The following is a 12,702-nucleotide window of genomic DNA, read 5'->3' as shown; positions in this document are numbered from 1 at the left end:
AACACAATCATATACTCTGTCATGCGTATTACATTTTCCCCCAACTTCCTGTCATACGCCATATTGACGAGGCCTCAAGACCTAAGAAGATGTTTTCTCGGCTCGCACGTCAACCTCTGATTATCAGCATTGCCAAGAATGCTTTTTCAACGAGTGCAAAGGTTCGGAATAGATATTTTATAGTATTCTTTTCGTGATTGCAGTTAATTCTAATAGACATGCTTCCAATTTCACGTTTGCACACCTCAACAAGTGCCCGGTGCCCATGTGGCCCGGATTTGTGACATTGTGTAAGTCGATGCAAGATCGAAGTTCTATACCAGCTTCGTTGCTACACAGATCAACCAGCATAAAATTGTTATGCTGAATCGAGCCTATTTTGCCTGCTGTCCTATCGCGGACATGTCTGAAGAGTGGGATATAGGTCTCAAGTGAAGTATCAATCACGTTATCTGTGCATGGCCAAAGTATTTTCAAGGGCATTGCTCCGATGTGCATGAAATGTTTTGTTTTAGCTTCTTACGATGTTGCACAATTAGATAACTTGAAATGTCAACATTAAATGTACTGAAATAATCATTCTCTATTTCATATTTCACATTTGTATAACGTATACATATAAAATATTTCCTTGATCAAGTAGCTGTCAATGTTTTAAGCATTATCTCTTTAACAGTTTTGTCATATAGATTATTGTGCTAATTATAAAGCTACTGGTCACCAACCAGTTATTGACATTTTTTCATGTGATTTCTGACATTCTGTGTACAAACTGTGATAATTGATCGTAGGCGATAACTGATCTCTACCCAGTTTGAAATATCAGTGAATACAGGTGAAGGGGTCCATGACATAGCACATCTAACAGCAATATTCCAGCTAAATGATGGCCAGTAGCTGAAGGGGCTCTGATATCTTTATAAGTCTCGGGATACAGGATGCTGCTTTTGTTACTGTTTTTGCCCATGGATGCCTGGATGATGTTCCAGAAGTCTTGACAAGTTTGCGACCTGTGGTGCACATTTTTTGCTTTTATTTACAGTATAGTAAAGAAAAACATTTTTTTATCTTGGGATTTATGAGGAAATGTACACACCATTGGGGGTTGCATCGGTTATGTTGACAAAGTTTTAATAAGTGCCTTCAATGATAGTCTTTGATTTTCGTTTACACTATTTTGACTTGCAACACAAACTAATGATTTCACCTGAGCATTGCTTATCATATCATGTGTATATGTGTAAAATCTTCGGTTATTTTTACAAACTGACTAAAATATGTGACCATTTATTTTATTATGATATCAAATTCCAAACATTGTTTAATTTCATCATCCAGCGACTGAAAATGATGTGATTAAAAGTAAAGTCAGTGTATGTTTTTAGGCTTCTAATCTTAACATTGATTAGTCTTATGTTTTTAAGCCCTTTGGGGCATTTTGTAAATTACCTAAGTGAATCACATTTTACACATTGACAGTAACAAGTACATACCTAAAAATGAAAAGGCTTGTGAAAACAACAACTTGGTGTTGTCTGTCTTGCATCTTCCCAATGATAACGCATATGAACTGGAATCCCTCTGTCTCGTACTACAGCAAATAAATAAAAATAAATGCAAATATGGTTAATTACAACCGACAATAGTTATATCTATAATATTAGGCACTTACTTGTTCAAGGAATGTATTGGTCAATATTCACTTAAAGTAACAATATCCCATAAATCTGCAGCTGTAGGGTTGTAGTCAAAATGTCCTCATGTCAGAACAGCCCCACACTCCAAGTAAAAGACACTAAAGTCATAACAACCACCGGAAAGTCGAAATACCGGTAATAAATGAATTTAACAATTTACTTATTTGTTTTTAATGTCAATCTGCTTCTTATCACATGATGTCATACTTAAATACCTCTCATTAATTGATTGTAGTCACTCCAGTTTGATAATGATGTAAGAATCTACATAGAAATGTCATTAAATGCAATAAACCAGAAGTTATCCATAAAGTTGTATGTTTTCCTATTTACTCATCAACTTCTAGAATGCCAATCAAACAGTTAATCTGACTGGTGTTGCCACTAACACTAATACCACTATGCATGTAATCATGATTAGTGATGATAATAGTCATAAACTTCGCATCAAGAGAATGACGGCAAATACAGAGGTGTAGGGTTATACCATAAAACGGGGCGGTCGGGTAGCCTAGTGGTTAAAGCGTTCGCTCGTCACGCCGAAGACCCGGGTTCGATTCCCGACATGGGTACAATGTGTGAAGCCCATTTCTGGTGTCCCCCGCCGTGATATTGCTGGGATATTGCTAAAAGCGGCGTAAAACCAAACTCACTCACTCACTCACTATACCATAAAACAAGGATGATGACAAGGGAATACATTGTTGTATTATATCCAGTAATTGATAGTATACAATAACCATGCAATGGCCAAATGGATGCATAACTAAATATTTCGCTATGGAACATCCATTTCATTCATCTTATCCATGCAATCCGAAATCCGAAAATGCTTTCACTGCGAGGATACTATCAGGTCTCAACATGGCCTCAACTGAAATGCTGCTTCATTTATGCATTACCACAGTGATTACCGTATTCAACATATTAAGCACCCTCTCAAATTTAGAAATAGGGGGCTCTTATTAGAATATTATTTTGACGGGGAAAAACAGAGTTAAAAGATAAATTTTGTGGTTTATGCTGACAGCCTGAAATGTTAATATACGACAGATATATTTTTCCAGAATTTATTTGCCCATAATTAAGGGTGCATATTACACACGAGTGCGTATAATACATGAATAAATAAGTCTTGAGTACATTGATCAATTGGAAGGGGTGCTAATTGGGTTTGTTCACTAGCCAATATATTTGCAAATATCGCAGTGGGCGCTTATTATGTCGAATACAGTAATCAGAATTCAATCTGTACTAGTATTTGTTTTCCTGTTATTGTTTTACAGTTTGTTATTTACAAACACATTTATAATGTTAGCGAACAGCCTGGTGGAAGCCAGAGCCTAGTGCCCCGTTAAAGATTTGAGACAACATCGACCAGTACCCCCCTGTCATATGTGCTTAATATCAAACACTGCACATCATGCATATTGACCTCGTCTTGCCATGTGTCCTTAACTTTCGTGATGTTTTATTATTAAATATTATTTATTACTTATGTATTAGCATTACTAAAGTTATTGGTGTAGATATACTGGATTTGTTGACGTGTTAAATAAATAAATGGATATGCATATTATTTAGCATTGTTTGTTTCAGACCGACGCAAAAGTTGCAGTTCTTGGGGCCAGTGGTGGCATTGGTCAGCCACTGTCACTGCTCTTAAAGGAGTCTCCACTTGTTACTCAGCTATCATTGTATGATATTGCTCATACTCCTGGAGTAGCAGCTGATCTAAGTCACATCGAGACAAAAGCTAAAGTTAAAGGCTTCCTTGGGCCAGATCAACTCAAGGAATGTGTGAGTGGTGCCCAACTGGTGCTCATTCCTGCTGGAGTTCCAAGGAAACCAGGTAAAGTTATGTTTTAGATTACTTTAAGGAAATGTGTTTATGAAGCAGTTATCTGACCCTTGTGGTTATGAAGGGTTGTCAAAATGATGTTTTCTTTTAAATCCAATGTTATAACAAAGACGAGAGACAAGAGTTATAATTATGTGTGGCTTAATTCATCATTTTTCCAGGAATGACAAGAGATGACCTCTTCAACACAAATGCTTCCATTGTTAGAGACTTGGCTGAAGTTTGTGCCCAAGTTTGTCCAAAAGCAATCATGGGAATCGTCACAAATCCTGTGAGTTTTTAGATGCGTAACTTCATCTAATTAATCAATGGCACTGTCATGAACATGGAGACTTTTAGTTTTAAGGTTTTCTTGTCAGTCACTTAAAAGAGGTTATTATAATTGAGTGTTTTACATATTTAATGGCCATGAAAGTCCATGTTAGAATTAGGACTTCAGCAACCTATGCACATGATGCATGTCGTAAGAGGCGGGTAATTGAACCGTTTGGTCAGGCTCACTGACTTTGTGTTGCATGCCATCATTTCCCAATTGCATGGGTCAATATTCATGATATCAATCACTGAAATGTCTGGTCAAGATTCAATTATTTACAGACAGCTGTCATAAAGCTGGAAGTGCAGCGTTAAACATCAAACAGACATATTTGGTCCTTTGTTTTTACGTAAAACTATTAACATGATTAAACAATGTTCATTTGAAAATTCAAGTTATGAAAAATACAGTTAATCTCACATTTGGTCATGTCTATAATGTTTAATGATCAGCACATTGACTTGATTTGCAAATTTAGTTTTTCTTAAATTTTTAGTTTAAATCTCGGGAATCTTGTATACTAAGTCTTGTGATGGTCTGACAGGATGTTTCTTTGCCATTATGTTAGTTTTGGTTCACTATTTGGTTCAATATTACAATAATAACATGGCCAAATAACACAATAGATCAAAAACATTGTGATATGGTCTTTTATCATCATAATCGTGAGTATCATATAAATTTGTATAATCTTAGAAGGACAGACCTCGTCAACAAACACAATATTCATTCAAGCCTAGATTAATTAACATAGTTAGCATGTTGAGAATTGAAATATAATTTGAGTGAAAAGGCTGCCAGTGATCCCTGCAACAAGCTGCCCTTGTCAAAAACAACAGCAAACTTCTCAAACTAGTGTTGGTAATCATGGTCAAAGGCTTAACAGGTAGCAGTTTTGTAATTAGTTCCTGCCAAACCATAATAGTCATTTATTGGCTATTTTCTAAGCATTGTAATATGTCAAAAGATATTTTTTGAAATTTGAAGATCTCATTCATAAGCGACCTGTGAAGATCCGGGGTAGAATAGGTCTTCAGCAACCCATGCTTGCCGTAAAAGGTGACTTTGCTTGTCATAAAAGGCGACTAACGGGATTGGGTGGTCATGCTCGCTGACTTGGTTGATGCATGTCATCAATCCCAATTGCATGGATCGATGCTCATGATATCAATCACTGGATTGTCTGGTCCAGACTCGATTATTTACAGACCACCGTCATATAGCTGGAATATTGCTAAGTGCGGCGTAAAACAACAAACAAACAAACAAATCATTCATAAGCACGATCAGTGAAAATGCTAAGCTTGTTTGGTTGCAAATTTATGATAAATGTACTTATGTGTGATTGATTACAGATGTGAGCATTCATAAGGAATGATTGGTAACTTTAAGTAATAAAAAGTATTAATGAATGGCTTTTTTTCTCCACACAAAAATATATTGATAATGCCACTTACAATTGCTCATTGAATTGTCAGGTAATAACTGATGAAATATCCATTAGCACATATGAAGCATGTCATTGTTTACTCATACACTGGTAATGAAACTCTTGATAGCTCCAACCCATAGAGATTCCGGGTTGGAATAGGTCGCTAGCAAACCTATACTGGTGATAAGAGGTGTCTTAATGGATTGAGTGGCCGGTGCAGTACCCCAAATGCTCATCATTTCAATCACTGGATTGTCTGGTCCAGACTCAGTTCTTTGCAGGTCACTATGATAAAGCTGGAATATTGATGTTTGGAGCATTAGGGGGCACGGGTGGCCCAGTCGTCGAAGGAGCCGTGATTCGCTGTGCAGAGTTGGGCACGCCAGAAACCTATGATTGTGGGTACGAATCCCGGTTCGCCCCGATTATGTTTCTAGGTTTGTCAGCATCATACCCGTGCTCGTGGGTTTCACCTAGGTGGTAAACATCTGAGACCTGCATCACTTCGGGCTTTCCTCCTACATTAAGCTGACACACCGTGATGTAACTGGAATACTGTTAAAAGCGGCGTTAAATCCAACTCACTCACTGTGTGGAGCATTCAACAAGGACAAATGATGGAATACAGGCCTATTTATTTAATGTCTATTTTAGGGCCTTGGCAAGTACAGGTAACATGGGTAAAACATGTATACATGTGTCAAGACTGCTGCAAGTTCTGTAGAGCAATTACCATGATTACATTTATCTCCAATTCTGAAGTTGCTCTTTTCTTGTTTCAGGTTAACTCTACCGTACCTATTGTATCTGAAGTATTTAAGAGGAGAGGAGTATACGACCCTAATAGAATTTTCGGTGTTACAACTCTTGATGTTGTCCGAGCAAATACATTCATTGCAGAAGCAAAGGTAAGATAACTGCTATAGTCTGTTGTTCCATTACATATAATGAGTTACATAGCATCAGCGATCAGTGTCAGATATTTTCTCTTGTAGTGTGATATGGGCTGATGCAAAGAAGAAGAAATCCCTGATCCTAATCCTGATCTTTTTTGAAGATACCCTTGTGGGAAATTTAGGTTGGCATATGTCCCAAGCACCCCATGTTTCATTGCTTGTTGTAGAGATAACTATATTTTGGATTGGGTTATAATGCATGGTCTGACGGATTGTGTGCCATTGTCACCACGGAGTGTTGCTCATGCCATCAACCACTGGTTTTCCTGGCTCATGCTGGATTGTTTAAATGTTGCCATGGTATTCCTTGAGTGTTGACGAACGCGCTGTCTCCTGTGTTAAAACATTTGGTTCAGATGCATTTTTCACAGGCAGCTGTGATGTTTGTGAATAGTGCTGACTTTGCAAACAAGAACATATTTCAGGACTTTCTGGTCACACAAAATGCTATTGTGGATACTAGAGAATTTTCACTTTTTGATGTTCTTCAATATTACTAAATGCGTGAAGCTGCTAATTAACATGGGAATAGTGTTTTCTATGTTGATAACTATTTTCTGGTGATGTCTCACCATTATGAATACAGGAAGTGCTAATTTGGAATATTTATATATGTCTATTTTAGGGTCTTGATGTGGCAAAAGTGAACGTCCCTGTCATTGGCGGCCATGCTGGAGCAACCATCATCCCAATCATCTCACAGTGCACTCCCCCAGTGTCTTTCCCTGCAGTAAGAACCTTGTTTGACATATTTATGTGTCCCTGACATATTTATTACGGGTTTTTTTACATAGCCTTGTTTCCCCTGCCATGATGTTGCTTGAATATTGCTAAAAGCGGTGTAAAGCCATACTCACTCACATAGCCTTGTTGAAATGAGTCATGACTCACTGCATTTTTAGACAGGTCATTTTCTGAATTTTCTAATTTTCTTTAAACTAATACACTTGAGACATTTGTCACAAAAACTGTGTATTATTGATTTAAAGTATGGTGCTTCTTATCAGCATTGTGTGATTCAGTCATACCCTGTTTTATTGCACAGAAACTACTATCCCCAGATGGTACAGGTTACATTTTTAAACAACTAGCAGAGTTGCAGTCAGTATTTTGTAAAACAAAATGTTGTAAATTCTCAGTCTGGAGTTAGATTTCCTTAGCAATATTGCTTCATTTATGACCTCGCCGCGAATAGCTGCAAAATTGCTGATGCGGCGTTAAGCAATATTCATTCATTCATTCATTTATGACCGGGGCGGTCGGGTAGCCTTGTGGTTAAAGCGTTCGCTCGTCACGCTGAAGACCCGGGGTTCGATTCCTGACATGGGTACAATGTGTGAAGCCCATTTCTGCTGTCCCCCGCCATGATGTTGCTGGAATATTGCTAAAAGCGGCGTAAAGCCATACTCACTCACTCACTCATTTATGACCCATATCAAAAACTTTGGGGAATATTTCGACTTGATACCATGTTATGTGTCTGTGACTGGCTCCATGACCTGGATAGAGCATCTGATGGGAGAGCGTAAGGTCGGTGGTTCGATCCCCTGGCTGTTCCTTGCCAAAAAGGTTTTAAAACATAGAACTTGTTACCCTGACTGGTGCACGGCATGAAGGGGATATAACTGGTCGGCTAGGAGTTAGTATACTTTGTCTGAGTGGAGTATTTATGATAAACTGTGGCATGGTATCTCAGTGGACTAGCACAATAAAATATTGCTGTTGTCTAAATGGTTCTTTAATATTCTGCCTGTCTGTCAGACTGTCCACTAAAGAAGGCCTCAGCCATGAAAAACGTCTTTTAAATATCTGATGACCTTGGTATTGACTTTCTTTTTCTTTATAGGAAGAGCGTAACAAAATGACAACGAGAATTCAGAATGCAGGAACTGAAGTTGTGGAAGCTAAAGCTGGAGCTGTGAGTTTATGATTTGTTTATCATAAATTCAGGACATCATGCAGGCACACTGTCTGATAGGAAAGGGTTATTCCTTTTCATATGGGTCAGTGTTGGACATAGTAGGTCAGTGTTGGACATAGTAGGTCAGCGTTGGGTTGATACTGTGGGTCAACATTACTGTTAGCTGTTAGCTAATTGTGTCAGTGTTAAACAGTGTGGATAAGTCGTGCTGGACTGTGGGAGTCAGTGTTGAGACAGTGGGGGTCAGTGTTGAGACAGTGGGGGTCAGTGTTGGACTTTTGGACAGTGGGGGTTACTATTATACAATGGGGGTGGTCAGTGTTGTACAATAGAGGTCACTGTTGAACTTTTAGACAGTGGGGATCAGTGTTGGGACAGTGGGGGTCACTGTTGTACAATGGGGGTCACTGTCGGACTTTTGGACAGTGGGGGACAGTCTTGGGACAATGGGGGTCACTTTTGGACTTTTGGACAGTGGGGATCAGTGTTGGACTTTTGGACAGTGGGGATCAGTGTTGGGACAGTGGGGGTCACTGTTGGACTTTTGGACAGTGGGGATACGTGTTGGGACAGTGGGGGTCAGTGTTGGACTTTTGGACAGTGGGGGTCAGTGTTGGGACAGTGGGGGTCACTGTTGGACTTTTGGACAGTGGGGATACGTGTTGGGACAGTGGGGGGTCAGTGTTGGGACAGTGGGGGTCACTGTTGGACTTTTGGACAGTGGGGATACATGTTTGGACAGTGGGGATCATTGTTGGGACAGTGGGGGTCACTGTTGGACTCTTGGACAGTGGGGGTCAGTCTTGGGACAGTGGGTGTCAGTGTTGGACTTTTGGACAGTGGGGATCAGTTTTGGGACAGCGGGGATCAGTGTTGGGACAGTGGGGGGTCAGTGTTGGGACAGTGGGGGTCACTGTTGGACTTTTGGACAGTGGGGATACGTGTTTGGACAGTGGGGATCATTGTTGGACTCTTGGACAGTGGGGGTCAGTCTTGGGACAGTGGGTGTCAGTGTTGGACTTTTGGACAGTGGGGATCAGTTTTGGGACAGCGGGGATCAGTGTTGGGACAGTGGGGGTCTCTGTTGTACAATGGGGCCCAGTGCTGGACTTTCGGGGTCAGTGTTGGACAATGGGTGATCAATGGAAGTAAGTGTTAACATTGGTTTTTTAGGTGCATGCTGTTAACAGGTGTAGGCTGAGGTTTTAAGGCTGAGTTTCTGAAAATTTGCTGAATAGAAATTAGATCTTTTCTGTACTTGTGTCGCTTAAAATGTGATGCTTTTCTTCTTGCAGGGATCAGCCACCTTGTCTATGGCGTATGCTGCAGCTCAGTTTGGGTTCTCGGTGCTGGAGGCTCTAGGTGGTATGGAGGGCAAGGTGGAGTGTGCCTACATTCGATCAGACGAGACAGAAGCCAAATACTTTGCAACACCAATTTTGCTAGGGGTAAGTATTGTTAAAATAGTCAAAAGGACTAGTTTTGGTGGCTTTGCGGTTAAGACATTCACCAAAATTCCAAGTATGATTCACCATGTAGGTGAAATCAGGTTAAGAGATTTTTGTGTTTTCAAGCTGATTTATTTCCTTATTGAAATATAAGGAAAGGATTTTGCTGAAAAGAAAATCAAAACAAAATGATGGTTAGGGTATTGTATTGTAAATCAAACGTAGTATTTTATTAATTTTGATTAGTACTTTCTGACATTGCCACATTTATAGCATAGGCTAATCAAGAACATTTAACTGGTAGAGCGTTATCATTGCACTTCAGTGTTAATTTCCATGCAACATATTCTAGCTGAAATTCTCAGGAAATATGTATATATGTTTCTTGCAGAAAGAAGGCGTAGAGAAGAACCTTGGAATGGGCAAATTGTTGGAGTATGAAATTGGTCTTCTTAAGGCAGCTCTGCCAGAACTACAAGCCAGCATACAGAAGGGAGAGGACTTTGTGCTCAAGGGGTAGAAACCCGGTGTGCTTAAACAAGACAATACTGCCTGTCTACTCAGTCTATTCTGAAGGTTGGAATTAAGGGTTGTCTGTACAATTTGAGATGCTCTTATTATGTATCCAGACAAGAATGTACCTAAATTTTATTATTTGTTGGCTGTGTGCATAAACGAGCATTTTACATAAACGTCCATCCAGAATAGTTTGAGTTGTGTGGTCGAGATATCATCTTGGTTCGTGTAATCAAAGTGAAGTATCGGGTTCGTCATTTAGTGCATAATCATATGCAGTGGAACAGACGACATCGAGTAATGCTTGTGAAGTGTTTCGATGTGGAGGCCTGACGGGGGCATTTGCCTAGTGCAAGTGCCATACATTACTTTCCCAACATGTTTTGTAGGTGTGGACTTACTTGTCGCTCTTCGTCAGCATCAATAGTGCTATTTCCCATCCTGTATGTGAGAGACTCAGACTTGTTGATATGTAGTCATTGCTGGTTTATTAAAGAATAATATATACAGATTGTTTGGATTTGTTGATGTGACTATTTTCAATGTGGCCAGGACTAAGATCAGTTGGAGGAAATAAATGTGTTCTACAGGTAAATGAAAGTCAACAAAGATCTCACTTTTTGATGTACCCACTTTTACAAACTGGTGGCCCGGTTATTAGCCCATGTGGAGAGTTTGTGATCGGGTCGTTAGACTCAAACTGACTTGGTTGATCATCTTACCCTGATGGCGTGGATCCTTGTTCACAATATCAATCAATGGATTGTCTGGTCCAGACTCGATATTTACAGGCTGCCATTTAGCTGGAATATTGTGGAATGCTAGTTGAACAAAGCGAGCATGCAGGCACACACGCACATGTGATAGACAAGGAGAAATGCCATATCATGCCCTCCGTGTCAGACAATGATTTGTTTCCACCAGAATGCATCAGCCACAGTGATCTGTAGTTGTGACATTTAGGTATTGTGAGCTATATGGTTGATGTTCCTGTTAATGATATTGTGGAGTAGACAAACCAGTGGTTTATGTTATGAGCAACGTCCTGCATTGTCATGAGTACCTTGAATCGCGACCCGTGAAGATTCCGAGGTAGAATAGGTCTTCAGCAACCCATGCTTTCCGTAAAAGGTGACTATGCTTGTCGTAAAAGGCGACTAACGGGATCGGATGGTCAGGCTCGCTGACTTGGTTGATGCATGTCATCGATCCCATATGCGTGGATCAATGCTCATGATATTAATCACTGGATTGTCTGGTCCAGACTCGATTATTTACAGACCGCCGCGTATAGCTGGAATATTGCTGAGTGCGGCGTTAAACAACAAACCAACCAACCTTGAATCGCAGTGGAACAAGTCACCTAGCCTACCACGATGTATGCATGTATGGGTGCTGGAGAAAATGACCCCAGGCAGTTTGGAGAAAAAGGCCACAATTAAACTTAGTTTATACACAGTATACCAGATAGAGATGGAAACTGTGTGACATTGGGACAGACCATGGATGACCACCTGACGGAAACAAATAACCACCCAGAATAGCCTATCAATAAATGTACTAAATGTCTAAACAATAAATAAACTAAATCACTACAGATTTGTGTTAGTTTTGTTTCTCCAAAATTTGGGGCCAATTTCTCCTAACTGTCTGGGTTCATTTTCTCAAAAGATGTGGTATACTCGCCTTAGACAGAATCTTTGGTTATCTACCGGGGAATTCCTACTGGGGAAAATGAGTGTGATACCATCTGATCCTGTAGCCTAGAAGCTTATTTCATTAGTGGTACTCCTAGAAGCAGGGGATAATACTGTACAACCAGGAACTTAGATAATTCTATCAACAATACGGATAAATCGTTTGGTATGCCCGCAGTTATACTTCTTACATGATAACCATTCACATATACAATTAGTTAACATATCATTTTGAGATGTTCATTTTTAATATATTTCATCACAACGTTCACTACTGGAGTACCAGAATTTGTTCCTTGCCATGCGAACCTGGAAAGACATGATACTGTCAACCACCCATATGTCCATACATAAATATTTGTAAAACGCCTTGGTGTATGTTGAATGTTGCTGATAAAATGGCAAATCTCATTCTGTTCTGGTGCTAATATAGGCCATTTTTTCAGTTTCAAAATGGGTACACTATTTGCACTCGCTAGACACTTGAAAGATCGCTGCATGAAAAGAAGTTATAAATGATAGACTGGACTCCTTCAAAAACATGCATCTGGAACAGATTGAACAGTACTAAATAAAGTTTGATAGTCCCGTAGATTATTAAAATGTCCCAATAAGCATGTACTACTCAAGAGAAGTTACAGAACACCCGATTCTTTAACATTACATTAGTTGAACTGTCAATTACCAATGAACTCGAGCAGCAGTAATAGTAGTTCCATTTGCCAAACTCATCACTTAGACTCATACTGATGAAAAGAGTGGTAACATGGAGTATAATAGTTTGAAGACATGACAACAGATAGCTTATTTCATGGTGAAAATCCTTTTGATTGATCAGGAAATTATTTTCTTTTTAAC

The 12,702-nt window shown here is 39.5% G+C and overlaps 1 protein-coding gene across 1 annotated transcript; it reads left to right on the top strand.

Annotated features, from left to right (window-relative positions):
• The first annotated feature begins 12 nt into the window (after positions 1–12).
• On the top strand, positions 13–10,654 carry LOC124120256 (malate dehydrogenase, mitochondrial-like). The gene is made up of 8 exons (XM_046483036.2): positions 13–161; positions 3,297–3,549; positions 3,720–3,829; positions 6,089–6,214; positions 6,888–6,992; positions 8,109–8,180; positions 9,479–9,631; positions 10,023–10,654. Exons 1-8 carry the CDS (start codon positions 90–92, stop codon positions 10,149–10,151), a joined length of 1,020 nt encoding a protein of 339 aa, XP_046338992.1. The 5' UTR covers positions 13–89; the 3' UTR covers positions 10,152–10,654.
• Positions 10,655–12,702: the final 2,048 nt, after the last annotated feature.

This window comes from Haliotis rufescens, unplaced genomic scaffold (genome assembly GCF_023055435.1).
Source record: "Haliotis rufescens isolate VD_foot unplaced genomic scaffold, xgHalRufe1.0.p SCAF_38, whole genome shotgun sequence".
NCBI classification, from domain to species: Eukaryota; Metazoa; Mollusca; class Gastropoda; order Lepetellida; family Haliotidae; genus Haliotis; species Haliotis rufescens.
The sequence above is the reverse complement of the archived record's forward strand: the minus strand, read 5'-3'. Positions and strand labels throughout refer to the sequence as shown.